General features: G+C 39.9%; 2 protein-coding genes across 4 annotated transcripts in view; one reads left to right on the top strand and one right to left on the bottom strand.

The window, feature by feature from the left end:
• The window catches only part of Sema1a (semaphorin 1a), a 583530-nt gene that overhangs the window by 287354 nt on the left and 277424 nt on the right, over positions 1–18752 (top strand). The gene's annotated exons all lie outside the window — the stretch shown is intronic.
• On the bottom strand, positions 9617–18465 carry LOC109036938 (facilitated trehalose transporter Tret1). The gene is made up of 4 exons (XM_019051365.2): positions 17478–18465; positions 14571–14956; positions 13210–13562; positions 9617–12012 (listed from the first exon to the last, which is right to left on the bottom strand). Exons 1-4 carry the CDS (start codon positions 17530–17532, stop codon positions 11397–11399), a joined length of 1410 nt encoding a protein of 469 aa, XP_018906910.2. The 5' UTR covers positions 17533–18465; the 3' UTR covers positions 9617–11396.

The following is an 18752-nucleotide window of genomic DNA, read 5'->3' as shown; positions in this document are numbered from 1 at the left end:
GCGAGTCCATTTATCATCATTATGAGTGGCCGAGCCGCAGTGGTAAAAAATGGGCTACTAGATGGTGAGCATCTTCTTTGCCTACCCTTAATTCCTTGGATTTCCAGCGATGAAGGAGATGGACGATTAAGGGGTCGTGGTGGAGGGTGGGGAGGAGGAAGGGTGGTTGGTTTTGTGCTTAGCGAGCTGTTCACCGCCAACGCGTTTCAAGAATCCAAGCGATTCCTTTGAAGCTGTCCAACATCTCTTTTTTTTAATATAAGAAATATAACGAATGCAGCATTCCTCTCGCAATATCGTTTTTATGAACGACTAGGTCAGCCAAGGGAGTAATTTTGGTTATTAGATCGTCTAAAAAGTTATTTTAGCTGATGATTGCATTCTACCTATTTTTGAACCAAGCACGTAGATTTTTGTGGAATAGTTTAAAAAACTTTATATTGTTTAACCGCGAAATATTTCAGTCAAGAGTGGAAAATTCCTTCCAATATTGTATCTTATGATTGCGTGTTTTCAGCATTATTTGCTTGAAGGATCTGTGACCATTAGTGAGCAAAATGTAATCTACCTAAGAACATTAGCAAAGGATATTTCATGTGTTACTGAAATCGGCAAGACAGTGAGAATAACAGATAAATTGAGGAAAGCTATTTTTGCCACCCGGAAGTTTGAGGCGTCCTACAGTGGCAAATCAAGATCAAAATACATGTTTTGCTAAAGCGAACTGGTAGGGCGTGGGATTTCGTCCCCTCCAGTAATAGAGGGGTTTATTGCATGGAGGATCTGATGTATCGTTGAGGAACACCGATATCGCCTCCAACTGGGAGTCAAGCAACCCGCATGTCAACCGAGTCAAAATAGTTGCATCTCCAAGATGAATCGTGCGGAGGCGTAAAAAAGTGAGCTTTCCTCGAGTTAGGTTCTCCTTGGGTGCCCGATACTTTTACCGTGTTTGTATTGGTGAATGGCAGAAGTAATGGAAATAACGTTCACTTACTACTGAAGCAGTGGCGAGGTATTACTGATCGATTATCGATATTTCCCCATTTGAAACTGTGGTGAAGAATCGATTATTAAAGTTAACCCTGTCTATCGATCCTTTTCCATAGGTTTAAAAGGCGGATCAATTGATTTATCGAGAAAAAAAAACGCCACGCCACTGTACTAAAGTCGAAAACAAGCAGTGAACTCCAACACAATGTGTTGATAAGGCGCGTCATTAACTCGCACATATCAACCCCTTTAGTTTTCATTTACAGAGATTTCAAAAAAGGCAAGCAGCACAACAAGAGAATTCACGATCCAACACTGCAAGGTCAACGACGCACCTTGACGAGACCGTGTATTGTGAATCTAGAAAGCTATTCGAACAAATTTAAGTTTTTTGATCCGCCTCAAGCAAAATCTTATCAGATTCTTGAAGAAAAGTGGTACGGAAAAATTTAAGCGAAGAAAGGAAAAATTCTGTCGAATTCCTAGAAGATAAAGTCGATTTAAAGGTATTTTGGGGCTAAAATACCCAAATCACGGTATTATAAATCCCGTTATATTATTGAAAAGAAATTGACTCGATATAAATGCAATTGTATTAAATATGTCTTGATTTTTTTATTTTAAACGTCTTTTCATGCAAAGAAGCTCAACCATGTCCATGCTTTATTCATTCATGAATTGAAAGTAAGCAATCCAACATCCCGAAAATCTACCGATTTGCCGTAAAAAATCGCAGAAACTTGATATACCAGGTCGATGTACCCACTCTTTGAATTTACCAATCAATTTAGTGAGTGCACGTAGGTATGTGAAAGTCAAAATGCTATAGTCATTTTGGGTGCATTCATTTTTCATGAAACAATTGTAAGTAATTTCAATCCCGAAAAACCATAAATTTCCCGTATAAAATCGAAAAAATCAAAATATGTCGACTCCCTGACGTGAAAATTGAATTCTACGTGTGAAAATACTTATGTATCGATATGCTGAACAGAATGCCCGCCTCTCCTCGTTATTTACAAACCGTTCCTATTCTCATCTTAAAATGTTTCTCAGAGCTTTGTGTTATTATCAGCTTCCATTTAAACCTCGGTTTGATGGCCGAATCGGCTGCCCAAAAAGCAAGCCATTTTTGAAGGGCTCTATGAGAAATTCGTGATATTATCAGCTCTCAGGAAATCACCTCATGGGTAAAATTGCTGATATAAATCGAGTGCTTAAAATAATCGTATTCAAGAAACTAAGGCATTAAACTATGGAGTCAATTTCGTTTTAATAATATAACGGGATTTACTTGTCTTCAGGTCAAAACTCATACAAGGAAGCCCCTTGCAAGAGGCTAATTTTTTGTAATTTCACTCAATTTTTTCTCCTTTTTATAATTGAATTGCTTGTCACATTCTGAGGTCAATCATATTAAATTGTAATTTATACATTCCCCCCCTCCCCTTCATTTTATTGGCGCGTATACGTAGTATACCGCCTTTGCGATCGTTTCGAACCCTGCTCGATACAATAACCGAGTCCCTTAGTTCCATACCGAAAAGTGACTACCGCGAACTTCTGAGATTTTCCAAAGCGTGTAAAAAGTTTATTTATCCGTCAATAATTATGATTTAAAGTTGTTTCTCATTCTGGGGCTCTCTAGTTTATGTGCAGTGAATACCAAGAGTCTACGTTACTTGGTTTTCTTAAAAAAAGCCTAAGAGTACGACGCGCTGATTCAAAATATGCATATATAAGCAGAATCAAGCGAACTGATTCGAGGATGGCTGAGCAGGTCGGCACTCTCGGAATGAGAATTTAACTCCTCCGTTTTGTTCAAAACGTTGCTTTGACAGATCTCCACACCTCTGTTATACTTTTCAAAAGTTGGTACCCGTGCTCTGATAGTGCTGTTCATCTGACAACAATGTCAGTGTCAGCTGATAATAATATTTTTTTCATATGAGGTTAATAAAAAGTTTTCAGTCAGTCTTTGACTTCCTGAATAATTGTCTTGGTATTTATTTACTAATTTTACGGAATTATATTTTATTTCTTATTAAAACTAAGAAATACAGTGCAATCTGTGTAAGTGCAATCTGTGATGAGCCTCGAGACTCATTAGACCATTAGCTAAACGTGGCTCATACAGGAATCCACTTACCCCTCTCTTCCCCACGCTCCTGATCACTGCGTCGGCGTCTCGACGAACAATAGCTAATGACGGTCGCCAAGCTAGACCGGGATCCTCAGCCCCTCGCCCAATTACTTACGCTTCATTAACCATTTCACCGTCACGCTAGGATTCGCCCAATTTTCAAAAAAAATTGTTTCGCGAGTTTTTAGCAATTTTTTCCTTACTCTCCGTTGAAACACGAATTAAAAGAGGTCTCATTCATAAAAATCGGCCGAATAGAAGAGAAGTTACAGTATTCGAAATCCGAAGAAATCAACAAAACTTCTCCAAACAAAAAATAAAATGAAGGGGGGAAAAAAGAAATGTATAAATTACAATTTAATATGATTGACCTCAGAATGTGACAAGCAATTCAACTATAAAAAGGAGAAAAAATTGAGTGAAATTACAAAAAATTAGCCTCTTGCAAGGGGCTTCCTTGTATGAGTTTTGACCTGAAGACAAGTAAATCCCGTTACATTATTAAAACGAAATTGACTCCATAGTTTTAATGCCTTAGTTTCTTGAATACGATTATTTTAAAAAAAAATAATCGAAAATTTATACCAGCAATTTTACCCATGGGGTGATTTCCTGAGAGCTGATAATATCACGAATTTCTCATAGAGCCCGTCAAAAATGGCTTGCTTTTTGGGCAGCCGATTCGGCCATCAAACCGGGTTTAAATGGAAGCTGATAATAACACAAAGCTCTGAGAAAAATTTTGAGATGAGTATAGGAACGGTTTGTAAATTACGAGGAGAGGCGGGCATTCTGTTCAGCATATCGATACATAAGTATTTTCACACGTAGAATTTAATTTTCACGTCAGGGAGTCGACATATTTTGATTTTTGCATGAAAAGACGTTTAAAATAAAAAAATCAAGACATATTTAATACAATTGCATTTATATCGAGTAAATCTTTTTTCAATAATATAATGGGATTTATAATACCGGTGATTTGGGTATTTTTAGCCCCAAAATACCTTTAAATCGACTTTATCTTCTAGGAGTTCGACAGAATTTTTCCTTTCTTCGCTTAAATTTTTCCGTAGCACTTTTCTTCAAGAATCTGATAAGATTTTGCTTGAGGCAGATCAAAAAACTTAAATTTGTTCGAATAGCTTTCTAGATTCACAATACACGGTCTCGTCAAGGTGCGTCGTTGACCTTGCACTGTCGGATCGTGAATTCTCTTGTTGTGCTGCTTGCCTTTTTTGAAATCTCTGTAAATGAAAACTAAAGGGGTTGATATGTGCGAGTTAATGACGCGCCTTATCAACACATTGTGTTGGAGTTCACTGCTTGTTTTTTGTTTGGAGAAGTTTTGTTGATTTCTTCGGATTTCGAATACTGTAACTTCTCTTCTATTTGGCCGATTTTTATGAATGAGACCTCTTTTAATTCGTGTTTTAACGGAGAGTAAGGAAAAAATTGCTAAAAACTCGCGAAACAATTTTTTTTGAAAATTGGACGAATCCTAGCGTGACGGTGAAATGGTTAATGAAGCGTAAGTAATTGGGCGAGGGGCTGAGGATCCCGGCATCGCTTGGCAACCGTCATTAGCTATTGTTCGTCGAGACGCCGACGCAGTGAGCAGGAGCGTGGGAAAGAGAGGGGTAAGTGGATTCCTGTATGAGCCACGTTTAGCTAATGGTCTAATGAGTCTCGAGGCTCATCACAGATTGCACTTACACAGATTGCACTGTGAAAATATACATTTTATCAGCTGACACTGACAATTTTGTCAGATGAACAGCACTATCAGAGCACGGGTACCAACTTTTGAAAAGTATAATCGAGGTTATAGATCTGTCAAAGCAACGTTTTGAACAAAACGGAGGAGTTAAATTCTCATTTCGAGAGTGCCGACCTGCTCAGCCATCCTCGAATCAATTCGCTTGATTCTGCTTATATATGCATATTTTAAATCAGCGCGCCCCATTCTTAGGTTTTTTTTGAAAAAACCAAGTAACGTAGACTCTTGGTATTCACTGCACATAAACTAATGAGCCCCAGAATGAGAAACAACTTTAAATCATAATTATTGATGGATAAATAAACTTTTTACACGCTTTGGAAAATCTCAGAAGTTCGCGGTAGTCACTTTTCGGTAAGGAACTAAGGGACTCGGTTATTGTATCGAGCAGGGTTCGAAACGATCGCAAAGGCGGTATACTACGTATACGCGCCAAAACAACCAGATCTATTCCTCCTCATGCACTAGAAAAAAAAAAAAAAAAACAGATTGGATCTAGAGTCCAGACTCTTAAAATCATCGACAGTAAAAAATACTCTTGATTCAATCAGATTTAAGCTTAAATTAAGAACCAAGCCTCTTAATTTGAGCGGATTTCCTTTTGATTTAAGACAAAATCTGATTGAATCAAGAGTATTTTTTTTGTCAATGTTTTCAAGAGTCTACACTCTGTACAATGGCGGCATGAAATTTTCAAGCCCAAAGCCGGAACTCTCACCTTCGGAAAAATGGGATTGCGAGAGTATCCTTCGGGGATCCATCGGCATGCGGCCGGCAAACCCAAGCGGGAGGGCTAGAAAGTTCAACTTCCACACTAGGCGGATAGAAATATGCTCGTTTCTCCCTTAAAACCCTGCCGCGCCGGAACGGGATTAAGGCAGGAAACTTTTCAATCTCCGAGATTCTGAAATTGCTGCAACGCCCCCGTTGAGGAAACGATGTTTTTATTTCTTTATATTTCGAGATAATTTACTTTATTCCCTCGTTTGTATACCATAAAAAAATTAAAATGAGCGTTGTGATTTAACGACTGCAGTTCAGGGCCGCGTTGCCGATTCGCTCGGGATCTGTCCTGAAAACAGCGTCGGGATTATCCCTGAAAGCCCTCGCGCAAAAACTTCTGTAATTATGATAGGAGTTTCACTTGGCCTGTTGAACGATTTACTTCGAAAGAAATATGTGCACCGAGTAAGTCAAAATAAGACCCGGAACGGACTGTATGTCTGCATAGCCCGTAAATTTTTATTTTCTCGCTACCCTATGGTAGAGGAAGTAGAGGATGAAAATCCTCCAAGAAAAAAAAGTGGAAAGTACATCATTTCTAGACGTTTTAAGGTCCCTAGAGTCAAAATAACCATTCTTGAAAAATGTGTGTCCGTCCGTCCGGCGTCCCCCAAATCTGTCTACAGCGATATCTCAGAATCTATCTGTTCGATTTCATTCAAAATATGCAGAAAAGACCATACACGGTTCGTTTGAACCAAAGTTAAATGAAAAGTCGATGCACTCATGATTTCTCTTCAGAACCTTGAAGTATGATGTAAATACATTACTTTAAGACCAAAACGAAAATATTCTGTCGAGCTCTCGGAAAATAAGGCCGATTTAAAGGTTTTTTAGCCCTGAATCGGCTGAAAATTGCTGATTACGGAGCAAATATCCAATAATTATGGCTGTACTCTTTGTTTTTTGAAGTTGCGGGGGCATCGAGGGTAGGAAAAGGCCTTTTTCTTCCTTCACCCCCCCCCCCCGCCCCCTTCCATAAAAAAAAACATTTACACCTATGCATATGCATGCGCTCAAATTGATATGAATGTCTTGCTAGTTTGAGTCGGTGGATTGGACCCAAAGTAGAATACCGATGACCAAACTCGAAAATTGCACAATCGCTTATTGCAACGTTGCAGATTTCCTTCTATTATTTTTTACGGCCGAGAATTTTGCAGAATTTCAAGGAAAACTTCATTGGTTTTTTTTTATTTACAATGACATTAAAATTCAGTGGAAGTAATTCTCTCAAATCTTTCCTATGGTTCGTCTATAAATAAAGAAAGTAGAAAAATATACAAGCAGAAACTCTGAAACGTCGCAATAAAGATGCATTTAATATTTGAGTTTACCTTTCAATATTTCTTAAAATGTATTAAAAATACAGCACATATTTGAAGAAAAAATAGTCTTTTTCACGAAAATAGAGGGTTTATTATATTGAAAGCATTTGAATACAAAATATGGCAAAGCATAAACCACGTTAGAATGGCAGAAAAGCAATTTAGCAATCAAGCATAAAATCTACTGTGAATGGAAGCATATAAGAAAACAATGAATACAGGACGACGAAGCAGCATAAATCATATCAAAATCGCATAAAATCATTTGAGGATGGAATTATAAAAATAATTAAGCATACTAGTATAATTTTAAGTAAAGATGATTATACACACAAGATTACAAATGCAGTGAATTGTACTCGCAAACTGCGCGTAGCAATTGAGTTAAGTAGTTAGGGTTCGTTTCTGCTACTTCGTATTTCAGCCATGTGGCTTTAAAATCTTGATGGACACTCTCAGGGGCTTGCTCGCTATAAAAACCGAGACCTTTGTTTCTTTTCACAGTATTCAAATGCTTTCAATATAATAAACCCTCTATTTTCGTGAAAAAGACTATTTTTTCTTCAAATATGTGCTGTATTTTTAATACATTTTAAGAAATATTGAAAGGTAAACTCAAATATTAAATGCATCTTTATTGCGACGTTTCAGAGTTTCTGCTTGTATATTTTTCTACTTTCTTTATTTATAGACGAACCATAGGAAAGATTTGAGAGAATTACTTCCACTGAATTTTAATGTCATTGTAAATAAAAAAAAACCAATGAAGTTTTCCTTGAAATTCTGCAAAATTCTCGGCCGTAAAAAATAATAGAAGGAAATCTGCAACGTTGCAATAAGCGATTGTGCAATTTTCGAGTTTGGTCATCGGTATTCTACTTTGGGTCCAATCCACCGACTCAAACTAGCAAGACATTCATATCAATTTGAGCGCATGCATATGCATAGGTGTAAATGTTTTTTTTTATGGAAGGGGGCGGGGGGGGTGAAGGAAGAAAAAGGCCTTTTCCTACCCTCGATGCCCCCGCAACTTCAAAAAACAAAGAGTACAGCCATAATTATTGGATATTTGCTCCGTAATCAGCAATTTTCAGCCGATTCAGGGCTAAAAACCTTTAAATCGGCCTTATTTTCCGAGAGCTCGACAGAATATTTTCGTTTTGGTCTTAAAGTAATGTATTTACATCATACTTCAAGGTTCTGAAGAGAAATCATGAGTGCATCGACTTTTCATTTAAGTTTGGTTCAAACGAACCGTGCATATCTATGCTCTCCTTATGAACTTCAAACGATTTTGGGGTACGCTAAAATTTAGGGGGGCTAGTTTTTCAGTGTTTTCGTAAAATTTCCACCCGGCAAAAGCGCGCGCATTTTACTACGGGCGGTGAAAATTGCCGCATAGGAACAAGTGCTAACGATGCTCGGATAGGTTGTGGAGGATGTCGTAATATTTCGGCTCCGCTTTTCCACGGGGGATTTTCCGGGCGGACTGGAACCGGCAGCGCTGCTCGCCGAGTATGGAAGTTTACGATTATTTCGTGAACGGCGCATTACTCACAAATGAACAATTATTCGGAGGAAATGGAAGGAGCGGAAGGAGCCTGAAAGCCTCCATCGAGACGAGGTCGCTGGGAAACTTTCGCATCGAGCGCCGCAGTTTATACCTCCGACTTACCTTCGAATTTCCCGGAGAAATCTCCGTTTAAACACGCCCGCAAAACACTCGCTCTCTGAAATTCTACAGCCTCCCGGTAGTTTCCACTCGTGGCTCTGCGTTCGTCGGAAAGGGGAACCCAATAATATTTAGGACTTTTTCGACAAGAATTTTGCAAAAATACAAAAACACGCCCGCAAAACACTCGCTCTCTGAAATTCCACAGCCTCCCGGTAGTTTCCAATCGTGGCTCTGCATCCGTCGGAAAGAGGAACCCGATAATTTAAGACTTTTTCGACAAGAATTTTGCAAAAATACAAAAACACGCCCGCAAAACACTCGCTCTCTGAAATTCTACAGCCTCCCGGTAGTTTCCACTCGGTGCTCTGCATTCGTCGGAAAGAGGGACCCAATAATACAGGACTTTTTCGACAAGAATTTTGCAAAAATTCAAAAACACGCCCGCAAAACACTCGCTCTCTGAAATTCTACAGCCTCCCGGTAGTTTCCACTCGTGGCTCTGCATCCGTCGGAAAGAGGAACCCGATAATATAGGACTCTTTCGACAAGAATTTTGCAAAAATACGTATTGATATGGGTTCTCAGTTTTGTCATTGGTATACCTTTCAATTTTAATATTGCAAAATCACTTTCCTTTTCCAGTTAATTCCCCATTAATCACGATGAGTGTACCTATTTTGCAAGTCTATTTTTCAGCCACCAATTACTTCAGTTCTGGTTCAAAAATTACTTGTTTTCCAGCCTACAACTATGATTCCTAGGATCATGAAAGTTACATTCTTTAATGTAATCTGTAGGCGCTGTGATTTAATTATCACAGCGCCTTACAAGGTAAAAAAATCGAACTTCAGTGTAAAAAAAAATTTGTTTGTTAATTACATTTGTGTCGTGGGAAAGTACTCATTGAGAACACGTTTTAAAAGATAAAAAAATCTGTTTCCTTTTCTTTTTTTAATTTGTTTTATTTACACTGCCGTATTTTTCATAGTTGTGACGACTAACAAGTGCAATAGGACTAGGGCATGCTCTTGAAGTATGATTTTGAAACAAAATGTTGGACTAATTTAACGGAGGAAGTCAATTTACTTATTTTACATTGCCACCAAAAGCGGATCGGACAAAGTTCAACCAAAATCGCTTATTTCTTAGTAAAATAATCTTAACTAAGCTCCCGCGTAATTTCTCTCGCCTAGGAATTAATTTTTCAATGATTTTTCCTTGACTTTGTTGTAAATTGCTGAAAAATATTTTCTACGCATTACCTCGTCAAATTTCTTCGCTGTTCTCCCTAATTTGGGCTCAGAAATATACGAGCCGTCGTATCTTCTCCCCTCCATATGTCTCAAAAACCTCAAAAATTATGAACATTCTCATAATTTCGACGTATCACGTCTTAATTATACGAGTACAATTAAAATATTTCAACGTATGATTACAGCTACAACTCATGGTTACTAAAGCTCAAAGTCCCAAGTGTTAGCATCTTCTTGAAGTTATTATCTCTTAAAAGTCTCAACTGAAGCTTTATAACTGCTTATAATTACATCAATAATGGTTCATTCCTTTCGTTAAGTCCATCTGATTAGTTTTGCTCACACTATTTAATTTCTTATTCAAATCATTCTTTTTCGTCTCAATGAAATCATTCTGCCTTATCCGGATCCAAGTCCGTTATTTTTGGCCCACTTCGTGATTTAGTCGAGAAGCTGTTAAACTGCCTGGTGATATTTTCAGTCCGCTTAATATGCTGAGGCCCCCAAACCGCCAAGTACTGAAGCTTTTTCGATGGTGCTCATGAAACAAGGCCGCCATAATTTTCTATCGAGTGTCACTTCCAGCCCTTATCGGCCTCTCTTTTACGGTCATTGCCTGTTTTAATGGTGTCATGGATGAATTAAGTCCCAGTTTTTGACCCTTCGAGAGTTTGACCGCCCAGTGATAATGGGTGTTGGCACAGATGCTCAAAAAGTAATACTAATACTGAACTGACAGCGCTTGTTTTCACGGCTTTTCCTGAAGTGACGGAAATTAGAAATTTGAAGAGCAAGCAGTCTGAGTGAACCCTTCGCCAGGTCTATGCTATCAGTTAATATCTAGGATTCTTATTAATAACCAACGAGACGTAGAGAGAGGAAACTCAAAAGCTTGAAAGCAATCTCGCAGAGCGTCAAACTCGAAGACACATGTTACAAATCGATTAAGTGCAAAACCACGTATCTTAATTGCTGTGTTTCAAAATCTCTGGTCCTATTCTATTTTTTTCGGAGAGAAACAAGTCAACTATATCGTTTAAAATTTTTACGGAATATTCTACCAATACCAAAGAAAAGTCAAGGAATTTTTCAAAACAATAAGTTGACTAGTTGGACGAATTTCTGCCAAACGGAACTAAGCGCCATCGGGGGAGGAAGGTAGAGGAGGGCTTGGATTGGCGGCGGAGCCGGGCGACGGGCTCATTCCACCCTATACTTGCAATGCTTTTCCATGGCGCTTAGTTCTGTTTGACAGAACGCGCTATCCGGCATTTTAAATTCCTCAAAAGGAACTCAAATTGGCGCTTAGTTCCGTTTGACAGAAATACGTCCAGTTGTCCAATAAAGTATAACAGGAAGTCTGCAACGCCGCAAACCGACATACGTGGTTTTGCACTTTGGAAGGTCCCATTCGACGTCTTATTCCTTACTGCGTATCTTTTCATATCTTGCCATTTTTCTCTGGCTTCTCCACTTTCTCGCCGTTCAACTCAGCCTGGATCATCTGCAACGATTTCCCCTTGGTCTCGATCACGCAGAAATACGTGAAGACCCCACTGACAGGCCCAACGGCGGCGAAAATCAAGAAATTGGCGTACATCCCGACGCGAGCATCCAAGGCAGAGAACAGCGCGATACTGAGCGACGACGACGCGGCGGCCGTGATGGTGGTGAGGGCCGAGGCCTGGCCCTTGAGGTGGCTGGGGAACATCTCGCCGGTGATGGCGGGGCCGATGGAGCCGAGACCGGCGGAGAAGGTGAGGCCGAAGAGGAGGAACCCGGCGAAGGGGACCCACTCGACCTCGCGGACGTCGGTGGAGGTCTCGCGGTCGAGGTAGTACCAGACGGCCGTCGGGAGCATGGAGACCAGGATGCCGAGGCTGGAGAAGTAGAGGAGGGGCTTGCGACCGAGTCGGTCGATCAGGGCCGAGCAGCAGAGGGAGGAGATGAGCCAGGCGGCGCCCAGGAGGAGGGTGCACTGGTCGGCGGTCAAGGGGCCGGCGTGGGCCGGCAGGATGACGGTCGAGAAAGCGCTCAGGCAGCTGAACCCGGAAAACCTGGGAAATCAGATAGCGTGGATTAAGTTGATTAAGTGGCGGTTAAGTGTCGCAGAGCGGCTGGGAGTGATATGAAAGCGACATTGATGGATGTATGGATTAAGCAGATGAAGATGTTCTAATTGGACGTATTTCTATCAAACGGAACTATGTGCATAAAGACATGAGCCCTGAGGTCCATAAGAATACATGCATAACAGGGCTCACGTCATAATGCATATCGACGGTGAAACTACCAAACCACGTATCTCGGTTTGCGACGTCGCAGACTTCCTGTCATACTTTATTTTTTAAATGAAAAACTACTTAACGTCCAGTCTTGAAAATTTCTGTGATTTTTCCTCTTCGTGCGGAGAAAATTCTGTGAAAATTTCAAGGAATGATATTGATTTGGTCTACTTAAAAAAAATAAAATGCGAGCGTAGATTTTTTAACACCGCAAACGAGATACGTGGTTTGGTAGTTTCACCGTCGATATTGTTCCGTTTGACAGAAATGCGTCCAATTAGTACAAAAAGTCCTCAAAAATCATAAAAATTGGTCCGATAGATTCCAAGAACCGAACATTGCAAGAAAGAAAAAGTTACGTTGTTTGCATAGAAAAATCACAATTTCATCACGTAATCATGCGTAACATCAGGAAAAATAGATAGATTTTAAGTCAAAAAAGTTTAAAGGAAAATTTCTCACTCCAGAGGTAATTACCCTCCGACAGTAGCAACATCTGTTGAAATCGGTCCAGTAAATCTCTAGAATGAACTTGGATGAAAAACAAAAATTTAGAGATTCAGAGATCTTTTGTATTCATGAAACCGTAATTAATGCAAAAGCAGTCAGTGATGTAGCCAGAAATTGCTTATTCTAAGGATCTAAGATCAATTTATCTCATCTAGAAGGGAGGTCTACTGGTACAGATGTCTAAAATCACCCTTTTAGGGCAGAACTTTTAGGTTCGTCGGAACTGTCCGGGCCCACTAACTCCTAGCTCCACTTGAGAAAACATTAGATTAATAACAGGGCACATTGTTTTATCAGAGCGAATACGCAGGATACGTCGCCTTTGCATTTTGCAATCACCATAATGCCTCATTCTGAACATTGTATTGAGCCTCGTGAGTTTTTTTAAAAAAGCATGCGGCGGGCTAGCTGTATGTTTTGTCATGTTTATTTAAAAGTGACAAATGGAGTGAAACATACCTCTGTAAGAAGTTCATGACCTCAACGACGAAGAAGGCCTTCCGGTTGGCTGGCACGGTGAAGAGGCTTAGCATTTTCTTGAAGTATCCTTGGCCGGCTTTGGCCTCCCTCTCGATGGAGGTCTGTATGGAGGTCAGCTCACTCTCGATGGGCGCCCCTCCTCGGAGCCAGGCCAGGGTTCTCGCCGCATCCGCGTGGCGCCCCCGCATGACGTAGTAGTAGGGCGACTCCGGGCAGAGTGAGAAGAGCAGGAAGAAAACCGGAGGAATCACCCCGTTCATCACTGCCATCGTTGGAACCGAAACGTAGGGGCCAACGATGAAAACGAAAATCGTCCCCATGAACGCGTTCACCTGTCGGAAGTCAAAGGGCTGAGTGTGAGACCTGTTGGAACCATAATTTATTCGAAATTAGCTTCAAAAATAGGTAGTATCATGACGAAATCAATTTCTGGAATCAAACTATTAATGTCAAAGAAATCACGCGAAATTTGTCCAAGATTATTATATCTTATCCTCCTTTTTAGTTTTAGGCGCAAAAATTCAATCGGGTTTGCTAATTTTATATCAACGTAAATACATATTGGTCGCTTTTAAAAAGTTATCTGGGGCAATGCGACACCGAAACGCAACATCTCCCTATTTTTTCCAAATTTTTTACTCATAGTTTCATAATTTACGACTTATGTTTATGAAAATAAGTCTTTTTTCTTTCATGTTCGGCTCTTTTGGATTGGACGTATTTAACTCGTAGGAACTGCGTGCAGATGCATGTAAGCAATTAGAACTGGACTATATTAACCAAGAATGAACTACAATATCTGGACCACCGTAAAAACATATGTGCATAGGCGTACCAATGGCAGATATGTTGTTTCCAAACTGAGCCAGGGATTGTAGTTCCTAGTTGCATGTAGTCTAACTATAAAGCACTCACATCTAAGCACGTGGTACCTTCAGGTTTAATCCGCTTGTTCATATTAGTTCTTTTCGGATACTTTCAATTTTAGTAGTGCTTGAACAGCTTTTTATTGCCGATCTGCGGGCTGAAGTCATAGTGAGTATGGATCTATTCTATTTGTTGAAGTGGATGATTCCCATAGACTAAGGGACCAAATTATGGACTAAACATCAGGTCTCTTGTGGGTTGCCGTTAGTTAGTCTATTACCTACCTCGTTTTTCCAATGCAACCACCCGCTTCCACCGATAAGATCTCTCCGTATCTCTTTCGTCTTCTTTGTCCATAGCTTTGCCTATCAATTTCAATAATCGGCTCGCAGTAAGTTTTAACCCCCTGAACATGAGTATGCGTGTGACGCGCGAAACCAATCGAACAATGAATTAATGATAACAGGAAATACCATGATAGAAGTGCCGGCGATGCCCCGTACCCGCGGCTCAGCGATCTCGCCGATGTAGATGGGCATGATCGTCTGACACCCACCGACCCAGAAGCCGGCGAGGACGCGAGCGGCCAAGAGGACGGAGGCAGTCCGACCGAAATAGATGAGGGCCCAAGATGCGGCGGGGAAGACGCACAAGGCGAGCATGGTCGCCTTCCGGCCGATGGCGTTCATGAGGGCTCCGCTGGGTAACGGACTCAGGATCGTCGTGAAGTACAGGGCGTTCACCACCCACGCCTCCTCCGAGGGGGTCAAGTGCAGCGGTGAGTCCGGCTCCCGTAGGAGTTTCAGCGTCGGGGCCGGCCAGCCCATCATCGAGCCCAGCATGAAGAGGGAAATCGTCGCTGGAAAATAAAACAAAGGATTTTCCTGTAAGATTTTTTAAATTTTCCTGATTAGATTTAAATGGCAGATCAATCGATATATCGCAAATCACGCCACGCCTCTGGTAAGGGCGCATCTCAATTTCAACATGAGCCCTATTCTCCGTATAACTCTATGCTTGCCAGGGCTCATGTAGAAATAGAGGTACGCTCTTTCGTTAGAGGTGCGACGTCATGAGGGCCATTTTTCATGCCTTGTCCACCTTTTCGGCGAAAATGGAGATGTTGCATGTGTGAGGACTTTGCGATTTGACTGTTGTTTCTTATGTAAAAGTTCGCGAGAAACACGATGGTGCCACTGGTTTTCTCTGTAATCAACTCCCAAGCTCAAAAAAAGCTCTCAAGTTGAGGCCAAAATGGAGGGAATATCCCACCCTACCCTGAGTCCACGTCTACATCAAGACAAACTCTCCATGCAGAGATAGGGAGCAAATACATTGACAGGGCTGCCACTTCATTTGTGGACTCCAAAACTGAAAACACGGCAACCCTGCTAATGTATTTGCTCCCTATCTTTGCATGGAGAGTTTGTTTTGATGTAGAGGTGGACTCTCAGGGTAGGGTGGGATATCCCCTCCATTTTGGCCTCACTTTGAGAGCTTTTTTGAGCTTGGGAGTTGATTTCAGAAAAAACCAGTGGCACCATCGTGTTTCTCACGAACTTTTACACAAGAATCAACAGTCAAATCGCAAATTCCTCACACATGCAACATCTCCATTGTCGAAGGGATCGCTGCTATGCTGAAGGCGCCTTCAGACGGCTAGCTGGTTGCGGCAATTTGAGGAAGTACAATCACCCGCTCGTAACGTAGATTGTAGAGCTAGCTGCTTGGCGAGCCTTCTGAACGCGCCTTGAAGAATAATTCCGTATGAATATTCAAATCGGAAAAAATATATTTTGGAGTCTCGGACTAATAATGTGAGCAATTCAATCGGTTGAGGCAAAAGTTAAGTTTAGAAGTCAACAATACGTACTTTCTGAACGAAAAATCAAATAAAATTCGCCTAATAATGACTGGTGAATGTAGGGGAAAGCACTTTGCTAAACCAGTCCAAGGGAATCTGATAAAGATTGCTCAACCATTGAAGCATTAATGCATTAAAGCACAATTAATATTTAGCACATATTATTATTTCCAAATAATTAGTGACAGTTAGAGGTAAAATATATGACTTGTAGAAAGTAAATTCATCACACACTTTTCTCCTCCAAGTACATCATATATCCTTATTAGCGGTATTGTCTTAGGATTATCTGCTAAAATGTAACATCCTCGGATGTAGGTACTCAACTGGCATTATCGTGTTTTTTTAAAACTACTTAATTAATTGGGTCGTAAAATCGTCGAGCAGAAGAGTAAACTCGACGCATCAAAGTGTTGTGTCTTCTGTTTTGTTTCAAAAATCTCTTAAAAATCTGTTTTAAAATATGTAACTTCATCATTATAATATTTCGTTCGTTTTATTAATTTTTCATCGACTTATATTTTATCGACAACTAGTTTGAGGGTTTCATAATCACAGTTTATTTCCTGCGAATTATTATGAATATTGAATTTTGAAAAGTACTCTAATAAACGTGCCACGAGGAGCAAAGACTGAAATCCTCGTAATCTTACCTTTCTTTTCCGTCCATCAACCCGATGTAATCTCTTTTCGTCATTGGCGAAGGCAAAAATCACTCCTTTTCTCAGGATCGTTCAACTTTCTTTCATCCCTTTATTAGTACCAATAAAACCGCAGCCGACGGCCACACCATGTACAGTTTTTTCCAAGTTACATCAATTTTTTAAGCTATCAATTCCCTTCCCCTCCTATGAGTTTTAAATCCCTTCAAAAAAGACGCCATCAGTTCCAAAATCTGGGATTTCATAATTTACAAGTGTTTTGAGATAACCAGAAAAGAATCGTAAAATCCCATGCATTTGCAAAATTTGATTTCAACCTCGGAGATAATATGAGAAAATCACGTGAACAATTTTCTTCGTATTCGAACAATTTTATTGAAAAATAGGCACGCTTACATAGATTAATATTTATCGCGATCTGTTTTTTCACATAGTTTTCGATGAAAGAAGGCCAGAAAAGGCTTGGCCACGCACTAAGGGGCATCTAAAAGCCATGTGTAGATGACTTACCCTAAAATAACAAATCTTAATATTACATTTTTCTGAGACAAAAACAGCGCGAACCTCATAAAATTACCTGTAGTACCACTTCATCCCACGATTATAAAAACCTTATGCAGATGACTTACCCTAAAATAACAAATCTTAATATTACATTTTTCTGAGACAAAAACAACGCGAACCTCATAAAATTACCTGTAGTACCACTTCATCCCTCGATTATTTTCACGGAACTTACAAAAACAACGCGAACCTCATAAAATTACCTGTAGTACCACTTCATCCCTCGATTATTTTCACGGAACTTACGTGCAAAAGTGTCACAATTATTTGGCGGTGATGTGTTAACTTACAGATAAAAGCCGCGAGCAGCTGCCGCTGCGTTCCGCTGAATGTGAGTGTCAACATGATGGGGCCTCAGCGAAAGTTCTGTTACACATGTGAAATCATTCGGATACTAATATCGACTGATCGGTAATTGTCTTATTTGAGTTTTGTCTCCCATCTCGGCTTATTTTTATCATCCTCTACGCACGGTTGTTAACCCCCTCTCCTCTTTCCCCTGATTGAGCTCAATTGCTCCCACTTACCCATCGAGAATTAGTGGGCTGAGCTCTGCCTCGTCGATACTGACGCTTTCGTGTGTCCACCGTGATGTTGTGTAAGCGATCCGATGAGCTCGAATTAATTAGTAGTTGGAATTCTTACCCGAGGGCCATTACCACAACAAGGACGTTTCTCTTTATGTTGTGCGTAGGAGAGTAAAGTACTAAGGGAATTGGTTATCTCTCTTCGTATCCAAAACGATCAGGTAGAGCTTATCTTACAATTTCATGAAAATTTCAATCATAAGTCGGCAGAAGGGTCATGCCATAATTTGACAAAAATTGTACCAAGTTTGACTGCATTTTCAAGGACTAGATAAAATTATGATGACTTTGTTCGTAATAGATGTAATGTTCGTATGTTTGTTTTAAGTGAAAATCTGTAAATTTTTACAAAGTAGGTGGTATTGATGCACCTTTTTCTGGGATTGGTCAAGAAATTTCGATTGATAATTCTCCTCAATGGAAGTTTGTATCCTGGTTTTACTGGTCTATTTTTATAAATGTTTAATTCTCTAGCTGTTTCTTTAAAAAAAATTATATTAGCATGTTTTAATGATAATTTTAAAGGGATTTACAGGATGTAGCCTCCAATTTACGCAAAATATTTCAGCTTGCATTATTTATGACACTCTTTTTAAAAAGTGTTTAATTTTTCAGGCAACATTACACTAAGTGCAATTCATCATTTATCAAGCTCTATTGCCTTAATGAGAACCTCATTATATTAATAATTTTGTATTATTTTGTTGCAGGTAAGATTTCTGCTCAAATAATAACTGGTCTCGAGAATTTCTCATTCTCGCATGTAAGTACCTGCAGTTTCCTTTTCAAAATTCTCACCCGTACATCGGAAAATATTTCAGTAATAAATCCTTGTGTTATAATGCTAACAAAGGAAAACATTTTTCTTGAAATTTTTTCATTGTGCTGAAGGAGAGACACCCGTCTCGTCAACGACTGAGTGTCTCTGTAAAATTTCTTGGAGACGACGCGTGTCTCCTTGTTGCAATGAAAGTTTCT

The sequence above is a fragment of the Bemisia tabaci genome, chromosome 6, assembly GCF_918797505.1.
Source record: "Bemisia tabaci chromosome 6, PGI_BMITA_v3".
NCBI classification, from domain to species: Eukaryota; Metazoa; Arthropoda; class Insecta; order Hemiptera; family Aleyrodidae; genus Bemisia; species Bemisia tabaci.
The sequence above is the reverse complement of the archived record's forward strand: the minus strand, read 5'-3'. Positions and strand labels throughout refer to the sequence as shown.

Excerpts from the sequence above, each read along its gene's own strand:
- LOC109036938 (XM_019051365.2), bottom strand. The coding sequence starts at position 17,532 with ATGTTGACACTCACATTCAGCGGAACGCAGCGGCAGCTGCTCGCGGCT. Across the intron at positions 13,563-14,570 it reads TCGCCGGCACTTCTATCATG|GTGAACGCGTTCATGGGGAC; the intron begins GTATTTCCTGTT and ends GACTTCCGACAG. Across the intron at positions 12,013-13,209 it reads GTCATGAACTTCTTACAGAG|GTTTTCCGGGTTCAGCTGCC; the intron begins GTATGTTTCACT and ends CTGATTTCCCAG.